Source organism: Cricetulus griseus, chromosome 2 (genome assembly GCF_003668045.3).
Source record: "Cricetulus griseus strain 17A/GY chromosome 2, alternate assembly CriGri-PICRH-1.0, whole genome shotgun sequence".
Lineage (NCBI taxonomy): Eukaryota > Metazoa > Chordata > Mammalia > Rodentia > Cricetidae > Cricetulus > Cricetulus griseus.
Window position 1 is genome coordinate 381,671,885 of NC_048595.1, and position 21,897 is coordinate 381,693,781.

The window sequence follows — 21,897 nt, forward strand, 5'->3', positions numbered from 1 at the left end:
CAGGCTTGGTTGTCCAATCAGGCTGAGAAAGAGAGAAGGAAAGTAAGAGAGAACTGGAACTTGAAAGAGAGAGAAAAGGAGGGAAGGAGAGAGGAGGGAGGGAGGGAAGAGGGAAGGAGATGAGGAGCTAGCTTGGCCTGTCCCTTTAACATCACTTCCAGCGTCTTGGGAGACCCTTCTCCAAAAGCCACTGGTGACTTACTGCAAACTCCCTTCTCTCACCAAGTTGGTATACACAGATCTGCCTCCTCCTTAGTTTTGAACTTGCTGAGGGCAGGCCATAGGCCTCCAGCTCTTGGTTTGCCCAGCAGCTGGCATCCAGCAAGTGTGTGTACAGAATCCCTGGAGATGTGAACACACAGCCTACAGATTAGACAAATTTCGCAGAAGAAGGAACCAAGAGTCAGGGACACCAAGTGACTGCATAGCTTTTCTGATGGCAGAGTGGGACTAGCTCAGAGTGAGTCTCTGCTAGACCTGGCGCACACCTGTGCTCTTTCTGGAGGGAGGAAGGGCCACCATCATCCCCAAGGCCACACACATGGCCTCCAGGGAGCAACAGGAAAACAGAGTCGATGACAGTAGTACCTGGGGCACTCTGTTCAAGGACAGGAGGGAGTAATTCTGAGAATTCTGGAAAGGAAATTGACAAAAGGGTGACCACGAATGGGATTTAGTGTAAATGCACCGGTTACCATGGCAATCCTGCTGTGGAAATGACTTGTCTCACATACCACCCCACTGCCCAGGACAGACTGTGCTGCCCTGGGGACTGCAGGACTCACACATGGCACCCAGCTGGCTGATTTGTGTGTTGGCAAATGCCAAGCCCTCACATCACCATTCTCGAGGGAGCAGGAGTACGGCCTTAACCTGGTTCTGCCAGGTGTGACCTAGACCACATCACTCTCCACTCTGAGCCTGTGATTCTTCTGTCCAGTGACCACCCTCCCACCCCCAACAGTGTCTGGCCATCGTCCACTCATGGCAGAAGGGAGTAAATGAGTTTGACAATATGACAGTGGAAACAAGAAGAGAGCCAGCTCTGATTACCAACTGTAGGTGCAGATCACCATCACCTTCCTCTGCAAGCCCATTTCACAGATGAGGAAGCCTCGGCTGGAAAGTTCAATTACACTAAGAGGATTCGGGGCTGCCTGCCAAGTTTGGACCTCACCAAGTTCATGTCTTCCTAACACCTCCACTAGACCACACAACTTGGCTTGTCCTACAAGGCTCCCCCACCCAGTATCTCATGGCTCCTCGCCCAGAAATGACCACAGGATCCACATACAAACTTAGACAGGGAAAGGCATCTCACATCAGATGAGGCTGTCAATTGTCATTAATTTCAGCCTTTGTTTCTGGGAATTGTTGCTAACAGGGCTTATGGAAGGCATTGGAAATCGGGATTTTCATGGAGAGATCACTGCTTGCTTTTTAAGGGGCTTATTAGAGGTAAGCTACAGAGTAGCAGGGTTTGTGAGAATGGAGGTACCTGGGGCTGAGGGGAGAATCCAAGAATGAAACAGCAGCCAGCAGCACCATGAGACAATACTCCCAAGGAAAACATAAGTCTGAGTTGGACGGAGATGTGTTCACAGGCAAACCAGATAAGGATGGGTCTTAATAACCTCTTAATAACCTAAAATGGGAAAGGGATTGGGCTGTAAAGCGAGCCAGTACAGGTGGCTCTCAGGGAAAGCTGGCCATCCCTAGGCCCTGGACTCAGGGCACTCACTCCTTAGTGTAACCGGAGCAAAGACTGAGAGGAGGAGCCTCCTCTTCAGAGCCAGCAGGCAAGCCTGGAAGAGCATGCACAGGGGTCCATCACAAACAACAGACCATGGGGTAGGTGCTCTCTCTCTCTCTCTCTCTCTCTCTCTCTCTGTATACTACTGAGGATTAAACCTAGGGGGGCCTCACTCATGCTAGACAAGTCTCTATCATCAGTAAGCTTTATCCTCAGACCTTTTGTGTGTAAATCTTTAAACTTTTTTAGAAAAAAGTTCTAAAAATCTAGCCCAAACAAACACACAAACAAAAAACCAAACAAACAGAACCATTCAAACAGTAACCACTTGAGACTAAACCAGAACCATGTTTCCCTCCTTCTATGGAGCTATGGAATAAAACTAAGTATAATTAGGGACCAGTAAAGGTACTTGCTGCCACATTGGACAACTTCAGTTTAATTCCCACTTGGTGGTAAGAGAAGCCATTTCCCACAGATTGTCCTATGACCTCTACATGCAAGCCGTGGCACACCCATACAAGCAATCGAGAATATTTTAATGTAATCAAGCATAGTCCAAATTATTATGTGTCTAGCTTCACCACACAACACCTACGTGGCATCTGTGGATTTGCCACACACCACCTGTGGCTTTGCCAGAGTCTAGAGATAGGAAATGCAGTGGGTAAAAGAACACACTGATTTGCACCAACAGAATTAAGTTGATGAAAAGTCAAGTTTTCAGATATTTGTCATTGAAATGTCCCAGGCTGTTTAACCAATACACTACAAAGAAAAAGATAACAGGTATGGGAATGGTTCAGGCAACAGTAAGAGTGCTCCCTGTACAAACACAAAGACCTCAGTTCAGATCCCTAGCACTCATGTAAAAAGTCAGGTATGACTGCACACACACACACACACACACACACACACACACACACACACACACACACACACACGCGCACACACACACACCTGTTACTCCAGTGCTGGGGCTGGAGGACTGGGAGAGCTCACTGGCCAGAAAGCCTAGCTTAAAAAAATGAGCCCCAGGTTCAGAATGAGACAGCGATGTCCTTTGACCTCCAAGATCACACTAATGGATGCACACCCACTACACACAAGTACATACATGCACATAAATCACAAATATGTACATATATTACACACATCACACACACACACAATGAAAAAGAAAGGACAGAACAGATAAGGGACCTTGGGTTAAGAGAGACCTAAAAATACCCAGTTGTTTAATAGGATCAGACTAAAATTTGTGTCTAGAAATATATTGGGTTGAGAATACACTTAGAAAATTTCAAGAAAAGCAGTTAATATAAAAAGACAGGACGATTTCTTCAGCAGTGGCTGGAGGTCATTTTGTAAGAAGCTTTGAGTGTTGTTGACAGAGTTCCAGTTCTTGGCATAGGTGGTGTTTGTAAGTTAGGCCACACCCTGGGTTTGTATGGTATTCTGTACCTAGGAGTTAGCTTACAATAAAAAGATTATTTTTAATTTGTAAAAAATCCAGTGTAGTCCTGAGCTATAGTAAAACACTACTAGCATCTGCATGGGCCTTAGAGCTTGTGAAACTATTACTGTTTCTATCCTACCAACAGGGAAACTGAGGTTCAAGAGGGTTCCATGCCTTGCATAAGTGGGGGAAGAATTCCCAGTTCTAGAACTGAAGTTGTAATGGCTATAATGGCTATTCTTGGTTGTCAACTGAACACATCTGGAATTAACTAAAAACCAAGCAGCTGGGCATACCTGTGAGGGATTTGTTTTCCTTTCTTTCTTTCCTTTTTTTTTTTTTTTTTTTTTTTGGTTTTTCAAGACAGGGTTTCTCTGTGTAGCTTTGTTGCCTATCCTGGCACTTGCTCTATAGACCAGGCTGGCCTCGAACTCACAAAGATCCACCTGCCTCTGCCTCCCAAGTGCTAGGATTAAAGGCATGTGCCACTACAACCTGGCTGGGATTTTTTTTTTTTGTTGTTGTTGTTGTTAATTAAATCATTTGAAGTAGGAAGACCCACTTTTAGTCTGGATCTTTTGAGGTGCAAAGACCCACCTTTAATCTGGGTCACACCTTCTGCTGGGAGGCTATATAAAGGACATGGAAGAAGGAAGCTTGCTCTCTTTGCCTGCTTGTCCTCACTGACAAGTCCATTCCTTCACTGGCAATTAGAGCCTACTTTGTCAGGATTACAGCATGTGCTGAAGACCAGAAGAGACATCCAGCCTCATGGACTGAATGACTACTAGATTCTTGGACCTTCCTTTGGTAGACAGCCATTGTTGGACTAGCTGGACCACAGCCTGTAAACCATTCCAATAACTCCCCTTTCTATATATAGAGAGATTCATTCTATCCATTCTGTCACTCTGGAGAACTTTGACTAACACAGGGCTCCTTCTCTGTGAATCCCCTCAATTGTTCCCTAACACTAGTAAAGCATGACTGCCATCAGCAATATGCTAATCATCTCTCCATAATCATCATCATAGTCATCAGTATCACCATTATCACTATTGTCACCACCACCGTCATCTCCCATCACTCATCACCACCACACCATCCTCCTCTACCAGTCATTATCATCACTATTGTTATCACCATCAGCATCATCACCATAGTCATCACTATCATTAGCATCATCACGATCCCCATCAATCATCACCATCATCTCTGTCTTCACCATAATCACCATCTCCATCAATCATCATCACTATCACCACCATCATACCATTATCATCTCTATCAACCATCATCATCATCTCCCACCTATCAATCATCATCACCATCACCTCCCATCAATCATCCCCATCACTACCATCTCATCAGTCATCACTTGGTCAGAATCTGTCACCACAGTCCCGTTGTGATGGAGATGGTGGTGGCAATGCTGAGGAACCTATATGAAGCCTTATCCTGGTCATGAAGAGCAGGCCTCAGTTAAAAATCTACAGCCACTTGTTCTTAGGTGTGACGGGGGAACTTCCCAGAACGTATTTTGTTTGCTTATGAGTACCTATATTTTGCTCCATGATTTACCAACTTAATCTGAAGGGGGGAACTGTTTATCTCATTGTGTCTTCACTGAATGCTTCAAGTTTTCAGACAAATCACATTAAGATACACCCTATTGCTGAAACTTCTTTTTAGGATCTCAGCATTGCCCATGGCCACCAACAGAGCTATACGTGTAGGCAGAAGAGGGACAGACGAAATTTCAGCACCTGAGACACAGAGCTGGGATGTGGTTGTTAGTTGACAAGGGAAGCACCATGTTTGTTAAAAGGCTTATAAGATTGTGACAGCATTCAATGTTCCAAGTTCCCTTGTCATTAGCTCTATGGGTCGTTTGCAGGGTTTCCCTCTGGAAGCACAGCACACTTCCCCACTAGGTGTCAACCCCAGTGAGGAATTGTACAACTTTTGCTTCTCATTTACACAGACACACAGCAGCACTGTATCCTCAAGGACATAAGTAACATCAACAGCAGTTTCCAAAGTCTTTCCCCTACCACTCAAGACTGTACTTCCATTTGGAACTACAGCTCTTTCCTTCACTGACAGGACCCTGAAGCTCCAAGTGTGATTTGCCATCAAGTGGCAAAGCTAGGACTAGCAAACTCCAGCACCCAGTATTTTCAAGTCACTAGCATAAAAGACTTCAATGCTGCTTCTCTGCTAATGCTGGGCCTCACATTTCCTCACAGAAGTGCTTAGTCCTTGGGGGGGAGGGGCTGCCACTGCCTCTACCAATGCAACCACTGTCAGCAGCAGCAGCACTACCATGAGCACAACCACTCACATAACCATGTTACACTGCCATCAGCAGCACCAGAAAAGCCTATCACAGCCACCACCAACATGCTTTTTGTTTTTTTTTTTTAAGGCCCTGGGCTCCATCCCCAGCCACCTGCCTTCCCCAGACAACATGGAGGTGCCCTGTTTGCATGTATAGGGCATTTTTATTTTATTTTTAAATTATGTGTTATTGGAGGTATGTGCATGTGAGTGCAGGGCCCAGAAAGGCCAAAAGAGGGCATCGGATCTCCTGGAACTAGAGTCACAGTCATGAGCTGCCATGTGGGTGCTGATAATTAAAGCTGGGTCCTCTGGTATAGCAGTCAGTGCTCTTAACCACTGAGCCATCTCTCCAGCCTGGTCACCACTATTCTTAATATTACCATTATAGTCACCATCAGGGTCACCAACACCACCACAGTCACCATCACCACACCAACACCACAATCATGGTCAGTATCACCAGCATCATGATCACCACTACCATGCAATCCAGCCCAGATGAACCCAGAGTTCTCTTCATGAGCATGAAAATATCTAGGGTCTGGATCTTCATGTGTAGCCTAGACCTTGTGGTGTACAGGGATGTCGGCCCAAGGTACTGCTTCTAAATAAATTTCACACACACTGGCTGAATTCTCCAGGAGCTCCTACCTGGTCATTCCCACCACTTGGCTCCTCACATGACAGGGAACGCAAGGCCACTTTAGGCCCGGATAAGTCTGACCAGAGGGGCCCCACCTTTTCCTGAGGCTGGTAGATGCTATTTTTCCATCTTTCACCTTCCCCCTTTTATGAGCTATGGACTGATTGCCGGTGGAGAGAAGGAAGGGGATGGGGGTGGGGAGATTCACCAGCCCTCAACCTTGGTATTTTACCCAGAAAATGAAATGTTCTAATGAGTTACACACGGGATCATGCCCACCACCTCAAGACACTGCTGCACAAATGTTACTGTTTTTATGAATGAGAGGGTTCATGGGAACCAATCACCCACACCTGTGATGATCATACAAGTGGGAGAGGAAGGAACAAATCACATAACAGAGGGTCGAAACAAACACCACGGCTGTCTAACCTTGAACACCCACACTCTTAATATCAGTGTGGCTATCCAGTGGGATTTCATGGGACTGTTATCAGACCTTAGTGCACACGGAGGAACTATGTCCACATGTCCCTGAGGCAAAGACTTGCTAGGGGCTGAGGGAACCAATCAGGAACCAATCAGGAGACACCCACTCTCGGTTAGACAATGATGTCAAAGTCATGATTCCTTTGCTCACAACACTGAGTCAGATGGGCCTGGCTGGCCTCTGTCTCCAGAGAATAACCAAGTTAGCACTCAACTCCTCTCAGGACCTCTGCCCTGCTGAGTGTGTCTGGGAGGAGAAACAAAGTATATCCTGGCACCCCACTACTGGGACAAACAGAAAGGGGGCGGGGTGCTTGCACACCACATTCTTGCCAGCAGTCGGTCGTAAGTCAAAGGTGGTAGGATCCCAATGCCACAGATACTGACACAAAGGGAGTCTGTACAAGGGAAACTATTACTCAGCCTTTAAAAAGAAGGAAATTGCCAGGTGGTAGTGTCACACGCCAAGCTAAGGTGTAGAAGGTAGAATGGGAGCAGTAGAGTGCCAGGAGGAAGGGGTGGAAAGTTGTGCAGTGGGGACAGAGTTCAGCTCTAGCAGATTATGCAGCTCTGGAGACAGCAGTGTGAATGGGCTTGGGATGCTGGACCACATCTAACAGCAGTAAGGTGGTTTTCCATCACCTACATTGTATCACAATGAACAACTTCAAGTCTTGGTTTATTTCTCTGCAAAGTGGGTAATAATGTTTGCAAGAGTCAGGCAGAAATTTCTGGAACCTATTGGTCCTGTCCTCTCTCTCTCTCTCTCTCTCTCTCTCTCTCTCTCTCTCTCTCTCTCTCTCTCTCTCACACACACACACACACACACACACACCCCTGCCGCCATTGGGTGGACTTTGGGCAGGCTCCCTCCACTTGGAACCTTCACGTGTAAAATGGAGAGAATGATATCACAGAACTGTCCAGAAGAGCCAAGCACCAAGAGACCTGAGCCAGTGTGCCTGCCTGATCCTGCTGCACTGTCACACACTGTCACCCTCACTAGTTCTGACATCTGCTCTCCAGATGGTGAATTCGGACCATGGGTGACAGCTACATAGAAGACATACAAGCCTGAAGTGTGGTGCAGAAAACTTCTGCTAGTGATACCTGATGATGATCGCAATGGGGTGGGAGGGGAGTGAGGGGTGAAGGGTGGGGTTTAAAGCCAAGTCATGATCTCCTCTTCAGCCTCTGGCCTGTCAGGAGTCTCTAACAGGGTTGCACAGTGCTTGAGACATGATACCCCACTTCTGGGCGATGGTATGTCCTCTGTACCCAGCACCCAGTGGTCATTCCAGGCATACTGGTGAATGACTGATTGTCCAAAGACTGTCCATCATGAGTAAAACCCAAGGTACTCAAACGACAGCCCAGTGCAGGACACCTCCTACCAGCAGATCAAAGACAAATAACGTGTCAGTGGAGGAACTTTGCCTTGTGTGGCCCCAAATCAAACTATCATTAGGAAAGCTGTCAGTGCCACACACAGGCCAGGCCTAGGGAATGAGCTAGAGCACAGAACAAAGCATCCTGGGATGGGGAGCAGGAGGGAGGCTCAGTCTGAGGCTGGATCCAGGAGGGGACACCCATGGAGGAACTGGGGAAAGACACCATGAGTGCTTCTCTCCCAGAAATGGTTTGGGCAGTGTCTCGGATGTAGTCTGAGAGTCCAAGAGGGAGCCACAAAGACCCCATCCCCAGCTTAGCCCCACTCACTGTCCCTGGTCATTTGTTAGCACAGCAGAGGTAACGAACACAACTCCACAGTCTCTGCAGCCCCTCTTCAGCATAGCACCTAAGAGCTCCTTGGATGTGGAGGAGAAATGTGCAAAGATCATGGGGTCTCATGAGAAAAGAAAACCCTGACTCGGTATCTCCACCTGGCAACCTCCACATGCTGCCCTATAGGACACTTCCTCCATACACAGTGACAAGCAGGGGTTAAGTGGCAAAAGGAACAGAAAGTAATGTGGTATGGGCTTGACCTGAGTGTTCTTGAGCTTTCAGGTAACAGAGCTGGAGTCAAAATGAGCAACCAGGATAGGGCTGTCTGAGCCCAGGCAGGGATCAGGGATGGCATCAGTAAACCATTTGGAATGGTGTTAAGCTACCCATCTTAGTTAGGGTTTCTATTGCTGTGAAGAGACACCATGACCACAGCAACTCTTTTTTTTTTTTTTTTTTTAAGAAGGCATTTTCTTAAAGACATTTATTTACTTATTTTATTTATTTATTATGTATATAACATTCTGCTTCCATGTATATCTGCACACCAGAAGAGGGCACCAGGTTTCATAACGGATGGTTGTGAGCCACGATGTGGTTGCTGGGAATTGAACTCAGGTCCTCTGGAAGAGCAGTCAGTGCTCTTAACCTCTGAGCCATCTCTCCAGCCCCGCCACAGCAACTCTTACAAAGGAAAACATTTAACTGGGGCTGGCTTAATTTCTGAGGTTTGGTCCATTATCATCATGACTGGAAGTGAGGTAGCACTCAGGCAGACATAGTGCTGGAGAAGGAAGTGAGTTCTACAACTGGATCTGCAGCCAACAGGAAGTGAATTATCCAACTGGGTGTGGCTGAGCACATATGAGACCTCAAAGCTGGTCCCCACAGTGACACACTTCCTCCAACAAGGCCACATCTCCTAATAGTGCCAGTCCCCATGGGCCAAGCATTCAAACACATGAGTATTTGTGGGCCATTACTATTCAAACCACCACAAACACTTGAGCTTCCAGCCCAAAGCCCGGGAACAGGAGGACATAGTTCCTCACAGCCCTCCAGCCAGACCAGTCTCCAGTCCTGTCTCCACTGTTGATACTGATAAGAGCCTCATCCCTGGACATTTGCAGGGTCAGGCCTACACAGCATGAAATGAACCCTCGGCATGACCATGGGGGGTAAGTGGGCCCAGCCAGCTCTGTCCATACCAACTCAGTGCTCTCGGCCCTTTCCTGTTCCCGTCAGCTGGGACCTCTGTTGTTCCAATGTGGCAGACACTGCTCACAGGAAGGCCAAGGTGAGTGATGGTGTGGCAGAGAAATGGAGGATTAAGATGGCTCTATGGGGCTTCTCAGCCCTGCTCAGACTCCTTGCTAGCTCCCTCTGCACCATTGCCAGTTCTCCACGCCTGTGTGCTCTGTGCCACTCTATGTTCATTTGCTAAGGAAGCGGTAGAGCTCGCTCACCCCAGCAGCAGGGCTCACCCTGATATTACAGACTCAGAAACTGACTAAAGAAAACCTCAGCCTCTTGGTCAAGCAGGAGGGCCAACAACAGGCTGACCGTTCCTCACTGACCCTCTCATGAAAAGCAACTTGCGTCACATGCTGGCTTCCCCAGGTGCCAGCCTCCCAGCTCCTGATTCAAATATTCAAACCCACTACCAAATGATAGGTTTGGAAAATCAGACCATCACATCAGCCACAGTTGAGGAAGCTCAGCCCCCTGTGCACCTCAGCTCTCCCTGTAAAGAACATACAGTGATGGGAAAGCCAGGGTGCAGTCAGTACAAGCTGGCATCCCCACTTCCTAACAGAGGAGGGCATGCCTCCTCTATAACCCGCAGATGTACCAAACTGAAGTGACACCCATGGTTCATGTCTAACTGAAACCTTGGACTATGACCTTAACAGGAATAGGGCCTTTGCACCTAGCTCTGTTGAGGCTATTCTAGGACAGAGTGGCACCCAAACCCAAGACTAGTGTCCCCATAAGAAGAGGAAGGCAACGGCACAAGGGAACAAATCTAACTATGGATAGGAGGAGGAGCAACAGGCTGGGGTCACAGCTCCATTTGTACATATTAGCTTGTCTACCATGCACAAAGCCCTGGATCACTCAATCCCAAAAGAGTCTGGGACTAGCCTATGCTACATGAGACCCTGTCTCAAAAACAAAAGCACAAACTAATAGAAGGAGGGAAATATCAGAGACCACCAAAGAAGGAACACAGCCTATGAAGATGCAGGCAGATCCTAGGGTGAAATGTCCACAAGACAAGGTAGCAGGAACCAAAGCTGGGACAAGTGGGGAGGACCCTTTCCTGGTGCCTTTGAGAAAACTTGGTTCTGTGGATACACTTATTTCCGACTTCTGGTGTCCTGAGCCATCAGCTAGCTCACTATTGCTTTAAGCCCCAAACTGTACTAATGTGATAGGGTGGCCCTAGGGAACACACAGCTGAGGGACAGCTGCGGCTCAGAGGACAGTAACTGGATGAGGTCTCTGAGATCTGGGCAGCCATAGTCCGGCACCCTAACCAGCACTTCTTCCTATCCCGGAGGCCTCTCTACAGGTTCCATCCAGCAGGAACCTCTCTGCCATTACTCCCCACTTACAGGCTGCTGCTGCCACCACTGAAACAGGAGCTGCACACATCCCCACTTCTGTGGCCATCTCCAAATGAGTGTGATTGCAAGAATGAAGCGCAGATAAAAACACTCCAGCCCAGAGAACACTCAGTGAGCATAAGAAAATCTACCAGGCTGTGTATGCTACTTGTGGGACCCCAGCTGGGCATGGACTGTGCACCTTGCAGGCACGGGCCACCACCCCTCTGTACGGCAACCACTGGCCAGAGAGTCCCGGCCCCCAATAGCAAGTTTATCTTTTTTATGGAGTAAACAAAACCTAAAAGAAGCAAACATAGTCTTGGGAAAGCATGGGAGGGGCACGCACACATTCTTCTTGAGTCACCAGGACTGGGGCACAAGGGGGAGGGTAAATTACTACGCAAGTCCAGCCGCACTGGGATGTAATAAAACGTGTTGCTAAGATACAAGTAGCAAGGAAGTTCATTAAAGGCCGCTTTACCCCTGGCTTCCAGCCTCTTCCTCCTTCCAAGGCGGCTTATTTGGTGCCGTCCCTTGTGTTTATAATTAGATCCACAGTACGAGAGGCCACACTGCCCATTCACGTCCACTCAGCAGAATGCATTAATAAAATAACTTAGAGATGCTGGCCTGGGCCTTAGTGTTGGGATAGAGCTGTAAGTCTATTTCACTTAAAGAGCACCACTCACTGATCTAAAAGGCAAACACCCTTGAGGAACCTCAACTGCTCTCTGGTTACACAATCTCTCTGGTTATGCTGCATTCAGCTGTGTTTGACACATGGACTGTCATACCAGCATAGCAGAATAGTTACGCTTGGGAAGCCTAGACATATCACAGCCTCCAAGCTTGCAGAATATCAGGGGGTCAGCCCTCATGTTCTCTCAGTAGCCACCATGAGATGCTGCCAGGGGACAAGGGGGGAGGAAGAGAAGCCATTTCTAGGCTGAGGCCCAGTCCAGTGGAGCTATCAAAGGGTTGACCCAGAAGAAGCCGCCAGACCTTGTCTGAGAGGCTTTGTATGAGGAGGGAACATGACAGTCAGGTGTATCCTGGCCAGGAGTGTTTGTTTGGAAACCCGCTTCCTCTTATGTTGAGGTCTACCCTCTGAAGTCTGGGAATCTGGGTTACCTCTGGGCCATTAGAGAACCCTGAAGGCCTTAGCATTTCTGAACCCAGAATCTCCATGTTGGGAAGAAGCAGCTGGCCTTGGCCTGAGTCATGGCCTCTTCTCTCTTAGGATGGAGTGGTGGCTTGGCAGCACAAGCCCCTCCACAAGCTCTTCCAGCCTTTGTGTGATTCTCAGATGGTGTTAACCCTGACCCCTACAGAACTGAAGAACTGAGCCCAGCATGCAGGGCCAGGGGCTGATTTAAAGGGGGAGGGGCATTAGTACAGCAGAGAGACACTCAACCCTGCCTCAGCTCTCCCTTCCTCTCTCACTTGTCTTCTGGCCACACTGGCCTCTTGTGGAAACATCAGTCCTGTCTTCATGCAGGCAAGTGAGTCAGTCAGTCCTCGGCCCAGAGGGTGTGAGAGGGTTGCCTACCCACCCTCCTGCAGCAGGCCTTGGCTCCAATGCCACATTCTTGGTGAGAGCCTCTGGCCACCCTACTTAAAGTGCTCACCCACATCATATACCCCACATTCCTGACTTGGCCAGAGTACCTGCCACCCCTAATCGACATATTCCATTTACTGTGTTTAACTATTAACTGCTTGAGGCTGGCAGTACCACCTGTCCTTGTCCTGTCACCATGATGACCCAGCACTGTCCTACACAAGCTAAATGTCACAGTGTGTTCAGGACCCGAGTTCAATTCCCAGCACCCACATGGCAGCTCACAACTGTCTATAACTCCAGGTTTCAGGGGACCCGACACCCTCAGACAAATATATATGCGGGCAAAACATCAATGTACATAAAATGCAAATAAATAATTTTTTTGATTTTTTGAGACAGGGTTTCTCTGTGTAGCTTTGTAGACCAGGCTGGCCTCAGACTCACAGAGATCCACCTGCCTCTGCCTCCCAAGTGCTGGGATTAAAGGCATGCGCTACCACCGCCTGGCTCTAATATAAATAATTTAAAATCACTTCCTGTACTCTATGGTCTGACTGGCAGAGAGCTGCTGGTTATTCACTTGCTTGTAGAGGAACACAAGTCTCCAAAGTGGGCAACATTGACTGGCCAGAGCTGACTTAGAGTTCCGGTCTGCTTAGTTTGAAAACCTGTGACATTGACCTTTGTTACCGGTCTCTTTGAAGACCAGTGAGAGCCTTCTGAGAGGTCTTTCTGTAGGGGAGAGCCAGGTGGGCCAGCACACACCCTAGGAGGCCTCTGGAGTCCTCCCACAGATGACCAGAGACCACATCAAGAGCCTCCATTACCTAGGAAGGGACCTCAGAACCAGTGACACACTTCCGAGCAGAGCTCTAGCTCCCACGTATGGTGAAAGAAAGACTGAGCAGCCCATGATTCTGTTTTCTGAAGAGACAAAGGCATCAGACAGAGATCCTGCTCCGTCACAGGGTAAACCTTGTAGCGGGGAGCTCTAATGAGGTATCAAGGGATTACCAAAGTTATTATCAGCGTCATCTCACTGAAAAAAACCCAGTCCTAATTGAAATCAACTGTACAGTTCTGACAGCAGGTGCTTTGAGAGGTGAAAATATCAAAGCAAACTCTCTGGAGGAATTGAAAAGGATGCCACCACTGTCCCCAGGGTGGTGGGTGTATGACACCTCCCACAGAAAAGGCTACAGCACACTTTCTGCTAGTGATTTTGGTTTCATTCCAAAGGTTGAAACCATGGTCCAACCAAGACTCTCAGAGTGGTAATGTCACTCACTCGAAGTTTTCCTTTACTTTGGAGCTTCTGTGAAACTTTCCCCCAGCCACTGTCTCACTTCCTCCAGATGGCCTGATGAGGAAAGGGTCTCTTCCTTGTTCTCATTACAGAAGGCAAACAAATGCAAAGAGGCAGAATGGCTTAGCCATAGTGCAGGCCCTGGGACCTGAGGTTTTGGGGAGTGAGGCAAAGTTCTGGACATCATGTCATACTCAATGGTGTTGAACATGGGCAATTTCATTCTCCAAGGCAGCTTGGTATCTGACCTTAGGATGTTTCCCTTCTCTTATCTGTTCAGCAGAGATGGTTGGCTAGCCCCACCTGACCCAAGACCTAAGAACACCCTGAGAATCAGGTAGGCAGGCATTCACAGAGAGCTCATGTGACAGCCTCGTTAGGCACAGGCAGCGCCACAAGGCCATGTGCACATATTTGCAGTGTCTCCATCTTCTCTGCCAGTGCATATTCACCTCCTTGGAGCTGTCCCTCAAACCAAGAGGGCTCACTGCTTCCTCAGCTGACGAGAACTAAATGTCTTGAATCAAAACTTCACTGGGCCTCAAGAAACAGGTAGACACACCTACCTTCCCAGCTGTATGAGAATGTTTATCAGTGGAGACCCACATCCCCAGCACTGGGCAGGAGCCCTTCACACACCTGTGGAATTAATGAAGTGCTTCCAGAGAGACCCATGAGGCTCTGCCAACAGTGAGAACCAATGTCAGGAACAAGGAGACTAGTGTGCTCACTGTGTCAGAGAAAGGCATTTATCTACACTGTGTGTGTGTGTGTGTGTGTGTGTGTGTATGCATGTATATATGTATGTATGTATGCATACATTCAAGAACATGAGTGTGTGCCTGTGCACATATACCCACACAGAACACAGCAGCTGAGCATGCCCCATGACTCACACTGATAGGGCTCCTAATGTAGGGTGGGCAAGAGTTAGAAGATGACTTTTAAAGTATTCAGATCTATTCTTTTTCTTTCCCAACAAGCACAAGCTTCTTTCATAGTAAAAACTTATTTTAGAGTTCTTAGTGAGGGTGGCATTGTACCTCTGTGGTCCCAGCACTCAGGTGCGGGGACACTAAGAGTTTGATGCCAGCCAGGGATATAGATCTATAAATACAAAAAGTGGAAATTCTCCTTTATCCCTGAAATACTACTTCAGAGCATGAGAATGGCAATTATTTCCCTAATCACAAAGATTCGTGGAGCTAGAGAGCTGGCTCAGCAATGAGGAGTGCTTGCTTCTCTTCCTGAGGACCCAGGTTCATCCAGGTACCCAAGTTCTCTGTAACTCCAGCATCAGGGGATCCAAAGTCCTCTTCTGACCTCACCAGGCACCTGCACATATCTCTCCCTCCTTCTTCCTCTCCCTCTCTCCCTCCTCTCTCTGTCTCTGTCTCTGTCTCTGTCTCTCTCTCTGTCTCTCTCTCTCTCTCTCTCTCTCTCTCTCTCTCTCTCTCCTCTCTCTCACACACACACACACACACACACACACACACACACACACACACACACGGGCATGGGGCAGGGAAGCAGAGAGAAAGAAGCTCAAGAGCTGACTCAGCAGTTAAGAGCACTTGCTCTTCCAAAGACCTGGGCTCAGATTTCAGCAGCCCTGTCAGGCAGCTCACAACCACCTGTAACTCCCCTCCCCTCTGGGTTTAACTGCCAGGAAGCCTACCAACATCCCCTACCTCCTACTTGCAAGTTTTACTCAGGCCACAAGCTCCACCTTGCCACATCTGAGTTCTGAGGACACAGGCATCCTCCTCTAGGCTGCCTGCCTTCAAACTCACCAAACCACACCCACCCTGCCAGGTCTCCAGGGAGTGCATCTCATCTTTTCTAAGACTACTCATTTCTAAGATGTATTTTTAAAATCTACTGTTCACTGTGTGTTCACCCCTGGAACCATCAGATCATCACTGCTAATCCCCACTTCCTCCCTACCCTGAGAACAAACATAGGGGAGTGCTCCTTCCCCATGGAGCTTACAGCCTAACAAAGAAAATCATGCAAGATGAAGACAGTGGACATCCAATCCTCCCACTTGGGGTACAGAGAAGTTGCTAAGGAACAATTGAAATGTCCTGTGTTCGAGAGATGGAGGTGGACAACCCCAGCAATGAATGAACAGCAGGGGGCACCATGGGGTTCCATTCAGGAGTCAAAGCAGCACACTGAAGGTTGTGAGGCCCAGAACACAGCCTGAGTTCATGTAAATCACTATGATGAAGAACCCAGTAGGAAAGGTTGGAGAGATTCCTGCTAAAAGGTAGGATACTCACACTCACACGCCCATCAACAGGTGAACAGTTAAGCAAAGTATTCAAATGTCAGGGGAATGAGGAAGCGATACCATTTCCAACGTGGAGGCAAGGGAAAGGAGCCAAGCACAAGAGCATACAAAGTGGGCATAGTTACAACTGCATTCATATGAAGGTCCCAAACAGGCAACTCTCAGATGGAAAGCAGGTGAGAAATGAGTGGCACAGAGCCAGGGAGAACTGGTGCCTAGCTTCCAGGTGGCAATTAAAATGCTCTCAAATGAATGCTAGCTATGGAACAGGGCCTGAGATGCAGGAAAAGCATCAAACTCCCTGTGGGTGACTAGGATGCAGGAATTGTGTCTCCATAGCACAAGAGGAGGAAAGGGCTTCTGAAATCTTCCAGGAGAGGACAGCACTGAGCAGGTGCTCGGTGGAGGCGAGCATGGGTCCAAGCATTTGCAGGGTGTGTTGTCCAGTCCCAAGCACTTTCCTGAAGTATAAAGCATGGAGCCTTTCTCAATGGTGTCTTCTCCTTAATGTGTAACCATCCTCTCAAAACAGACTGGCATTCTTGCTTGGGAAGAAGACTGGTATTTACCTTTCTAGAGCAAAAAGCTCAGCAAACAAAACTGCCTTTCAGCTGACAGTCTTGGGATTGGTCTCTCAGAATAGACCAGCACACAGATTCAGGCTCTCCATGGTCTGACCTAGAGCGTGAATCACACTGAAGACATGATTCAGGGCCCATGAGCACCTGATACATAATCCCTTTCAAGAAGACAGATTATTATTACCACGCTAGAAGACAGCCCCTCAGAGTCTGAGTCCATAAAATCGATAGATCAGTTGGTGCCCCAGACTCCAAGTTCACCTGCCAGGCCACCCCAGCTCTAACTGCAGTTCAGACAGAGTTCCTCCTAACTCTGCTCACACTGAACTGCAGGAAGTCGGGTCAGGTGAGGCCACCATGAGCCTCAAAAGGCTGTTCAGAGAACCCCAAAGGAGTGGGGAAGAGGCTCCAATATTTATGTCATGCCTGTTATTTAGATAAAGTGCTTCTTGTGCTTGACAATGAAGATTAAAATGTTACTGCATCTCAGCATGAGCTGCAAATTCTCAGAATGAAACCATCGGGGAAGCTAGTAGAGTTAAATCTGTCCACCCACCCAGGTCCAGGACCCACACACATGGCAGGCTGCCTGTTCTTTGGGGGGTCATCATCCCCCATCACCTCTACTAGGGGCAGGGAATATGTACTCCCCCTTGCAAAACACAGGGTACATAGTAGGTATTTGTACTTAACCCAAGACCCCCAATGATGGGAGGAAAACTATACCCAGAGTTTCTCTCCCTTCCTCTGTCCAAGCCACTTCTAGGAGCCCTTTCAATGTGTCTCTGTTTCTCAAAGTAAATGAAAAAAAAAAAATCCCAGTGCCAAGGGCACTAATGAGGAATTACAGGTGGGGCACTGTCTGATATTACCCACTGCTACTGAGTGTCTAACGAGGAAGGTAACTGGCCAATCCCTTCCTCTTACTGTATAGTTTATCATCTGCCTGTGAACTTTTAATTGAAATGTAACCTTTTTATTTCGTATTCCGAGGGGCAGCGCAGGCAACCATCTTTGGAGGTGGAAAGGCTAACACTCTCCCTCCCCCCAAAGTAACTCTACGGAGAGATTGCACTTTTAATTCTTCCTTGAATTAAAATACACATTATACTACACATGACTTATAAAAAAATTCACCCTCACTCCTGCACTGCAGCTTCTCCTGGGCAAGTTTTGTGACGTCCAAGCCGAGCCCGTTCACAACTCTGACTGGGTTTTGGAGTCTTCTCTGACCTTGTAAATCCACCTGCCCCCAGCCAAACTGTCAATCACCACCAAAGTCCCCAAGAGGACAGCAGAGAACGTTAAAACCACCGGCTCATCGCATAGATGAACTCTGAGAGCCTGCTGCTGCCAGCGTGGGAGAGACAGGCAACTCTATTAGCATGCTGAACCCGGCCTCGGGCCCCCTCCTCTCCCTCTTTTATGAGCCCTTGTTATATAAAGGCCACAAAGAGAAACAGAAAAGCGGACTTGCGGTCACAAACACAAGTTCCGATGGCCGCCCAAACCCTGGCTGCCTACCAGATGTTATTTTTAGGCATCTAAACGAGAAACATTTTTAAAAGGCCGGAGAACAAAAGTTTTCTGGCTTCCTTTCTTTCTTTTAAAGCACTCACACAAAAAAGATGGAGGCACTGTTCGTTTGCAGGCAGTACTCCGGAATCCAAATTTAAAGGCAAAGACGTCCTGGGGGTAGGATAGGAGAGTTCCTTCTCCTAGCGGCAACCTCTACCTTCTAACAGGATTTTCAAAGATTTCCTTTGTAGCCTTATCTAAATTCCAGCATGCAGGATAATAAATAGCTACTCATTTACTATCATAAAAATTTAAACAGCCCCTGAAATAGTTGCCACAACACAGAGGAAACGATCGCAGGGAATCTCTGAAAGACCTACTCCAGATAGTGAAACTACTGCCTCGAAGAGCCCACATAAAGAGACATTGTTGCGGAGAGGCGGCTAGCACTGGCTTTCCCTTTTAAATCTTCGACTCGGAGACCAAGACTCCACAACTTCACGTTTTACACAGTTCCGGGTTTGTTGTTAAGATATAATTTTTTTTAAGTATGTGGCTTGATTCTACACAGTGATTAAACATCTTTGTGCTCTGGGAAGAAGGGTCTTTCAACCCCTCCCCCTCCAAAAATGGCATCGAAGCAATCAAAATGGAAATGCCGGGCCTGGGTCCCCTCCCCCCGCGAACTCCCCGACTTCGCCGGGGCCGCGCGCAGGCCCCCCTCCGGCGGGAATGGAAGCTTCCACTCGCGGACGGGGGCGCGCAGCCGAGGGGTGCAGGGGCCTGGCTCTGACAGAAAGGGGCAAAAAGCCTGACTCCCTAGCTTATGGGTCCAGCCGGGCGCCCCCTCCCACCACTTTGCAACTTTAAAGACTCGGCCTGGAGCACAGGCCTGCGAGCCAATGCTTCTTCCCGGGGGACTGCGAGAGCCGGGCCGCTGGGGATGGGGACCCCGCGAGCTGGGGGAGGGGAGCCGGCCAGGAGAGGGTCCCCAGGCTGCCCTAAGTCCGGGGCGGGCAGCGGCATTCCGAAGGAAGCGAAAGCAATGCCAGGGCGCGGGCGGCGCGAGCGGCGCGAGGTGGGGAGGGAGGGGCGCGCCTCCGCCTGCCGTCTCGGAGACCCGTGTGCACCATTGGCTGTACCGCTCAAAGTTCTCGGCCGGCGGCGCGCAGGGGGCGGGAGCGCGCGCAGAGGGGGAGGGGCGCGGGGGCGCGCGGCCGACCGGGCTCCGGCGGCGGCATCTGTTCGTGGTGCTGAAACCTGGAGCGCTGAGCTCAGCGCAACTAACTCACAATGGACAACTTTTCCTTGCCGAGGGGGCGGCGGGCGCACACCCCCATGGCTGGAGCTCCTGGCCAGTCTCCATATCCCCTTTCAGGCATAGACACCCAAGTTGGGGCAGAAGCGGGGGGTCTTGGGGGCGCCTTTCTTTTGTTCCCCGGGAGCTGGCCTCAGGTTCGGAGAATAAAAAGTGAGGCCGGCGGGATGGCTTGGCAGGGAGGGGGCCGGCCAGGAGAAGGATCACTGAACCAGGTCGGCTGTGCCACGCGGAAATGCCTTCCAAGGAGTTTGGGGTGCAGGCCCAAATTGCCGCCTCCTTGCATCCCCCTCCCACCGCAGCAGGGACCGGGGGATGCTGAGGCCGGGGAATGTCCACGTTCCCAAAACATGTCAACCGCTCAAGATGGACGCCGGGCAGCCGGCGCCTCGGAGGTACAGCGCCGATCTTTGGGCGGCCGCCGGAGCCTCGCGCTCTCCTCAGCCGCCACCAACCAGCTCTTTCTATCAAGAAAGGGAGGACAGCAACTTTGAGGAATGCAGCCAGACCCCCACGGGAGTCGGTGCGTGCGGCGCCCGCACGGGCACTTTTTAGGTTGCTGCCAAAGTGCCCAGCGATCCTCCCTGAGCCCCCGTCCTCAGTGGAGGTCAGGCCCCCTCCTTACTTGTTTGTCGCTGAGCGCTGCGATCCGGGGCTGCCTTTCGTGGAGCTGCTTCTTGAGGTCGCCGTTCTACGAGGAGACACAGAGGAGCGGGCTCAGCCTGGCCGCCCGTGGGGGAGGGGGCAGGTGAGCCCCGATCCCCGCGCGCCCACCACCCAATGCCAGGCGGGCCAGGCCAGCCGCAGCGCGCCCCAAGTTTCCGGGGCCGTGTCCCACACACGGACGACCGTGCAATGTCGTGCGGAGCCGCTTACCTGTGGCTGCCGCCTCATTGGGGCAGCTCCCGGGGCGGGGCGGGGGCCGAGGCCACCCGGCGGCGCGCCCCGAGCCGTGCAAGTTTGCAGGCCGGGGTGCGGGTGCGAGTGAGTGTGAGTGTGTGTGCCGGGGGAGGGGGGACGAACAAAGAGCCAAGTAAACACGGCGAGTCCGTGTCGAGCAAAGCTCATAAATATTCAAGTCGCGTCCTAATCTCCCCAACACACACACACACACACACACACACACACACACACACACACACACTCACACACACACGCGCACGCCGCAATACCCCTCGGGCACCGGCCGCCACGGCGCCGCTCGCCTGAGTCACAATTGCCAAAACTACTTTTGCTAACAGTGTGTGTCGGTGCTGGGTTGGGCCCGGCGCAGGAGACTGGGAGCGGGCCTGTCCATACACCCCGTTCCCAGGACAGCTCTAGGAGGGTCCCCTTTCCCGATGCCCAAGTTGTGCAAACCTGGCGGCGACAGAGAAGACGCCGGGCTGGGGTCCCACACGTCCTTGACCTGCAAACAGTGCAGGATCACCCAGAAGCGAGAGGGACAGGGAGATCCAAGGGACACGGCCCCGAGACTAGCTCCTGGAGGGGGCCTCTCCCCGGACCCCTGTGACCAAGAGTTAGATACAGAACTCTGTTCCCTCCAGCCTCTACTCCCCAGGCCACTACTCCTCTCCGGCCCAGGTCCCCGGACCACCTACCTGGTGGCGCGCGAGTTCCACCGCGAGCGCCTCGGACCGGCTTTGCAGCTCCATCGCCTCAACTTGGGCAGCACTTTGCGCTCACTTTGGCCCGAGCTCGCGGGAAGTTGTGCTGCTCGGCGGGGACCAGACCGGGAGAGCTCGGATTCGACGTCCCGGCACTGGGGGACACTAGTCCCCTCCTGCAGCGCCGACAGGAAAGGGGGACTGACGCGGGGAAAGAAAGGCGAGCTGGCGCCCAACTCTTCCGGCTGCCGCTAAGTTGCGCCGGGTGCCCGGGCTGCTTGCGCCGCCCGGCGCATGGCCCCCCGGCGCCGGGAGCCCCGCGCAGCCCCCCAGCGCGCGCCCGGCCGCCTCCCGCTCCAGCTGACCGCTGGCAGGGACTATATTTCCTCCGGCACGCGCGCCTGGATCTCGCTGGGGCCGCGGCAAAGTTGTGCCTCGGCACGATGCTAATTCGGCAGTGCCCGGATGGAGCGGGCCGGGGCGGCAGGGGGCGGTGCCGGGAACCCGCCGCCCGGCCGGCCCCGCCCCGCCCGCCCCGCGCGTGCGCACTGCGTGCGGCCCGGCGACGGAGCTCCGGGAACAAAAGTGGCGGCTGAGCGGAGCGCAAAGTCGCGGCTCTCAAAGCGGGGCCCCCGCGTCATCTCCTCCGTGAGCAGCCAATAGCACGGAGAACCGGGAAT

The 21,897-nt window shown here is 50.6% G+C and overlaps 1 protein-coding gene across 5 annotated transcripts in view; it reads right to left on the reverse strand.

The window, feature by feature from the left end:
- Nucleotides 1–21,696, reverse strand: part of Phf21b (PHD finger protein 21B) — a 63,844-nt gene extending 42,148 nt beyond the window's left edge. Inside the window, exons 1-2 of one of the 5 annotated variants that reach the window (XM_027396162.2) lie at nucleotides 21,212–21,696; nucleotides 20,236–20,301 (exon numbers count right to left, since the gene is read on the reverse strand). In XM_027396162.2, coding sequence (XP_027251963.1) covers nucleotides 20,236–20,301; nucleotides 21,212–21,265 — 120 coding nt within the window. In that variant the 5' untranslated portion in view covers nucleotides 21,266–21,696. Of the gene's footprint in view, nucleotides 1–20,235; nucleotides 20,302–20,486; nucleotides 20,710–21,211 lie in introns of those variants that run through there. The other 4 variants (XM_027396165.2, XM_027396164.2, XM_027396161.2 and 1 more) reach the window with 4 other exon arrangements.
- Between the last annotated feature and the right edge of the window lie 201 nt (nucleotides 21,697–21,897).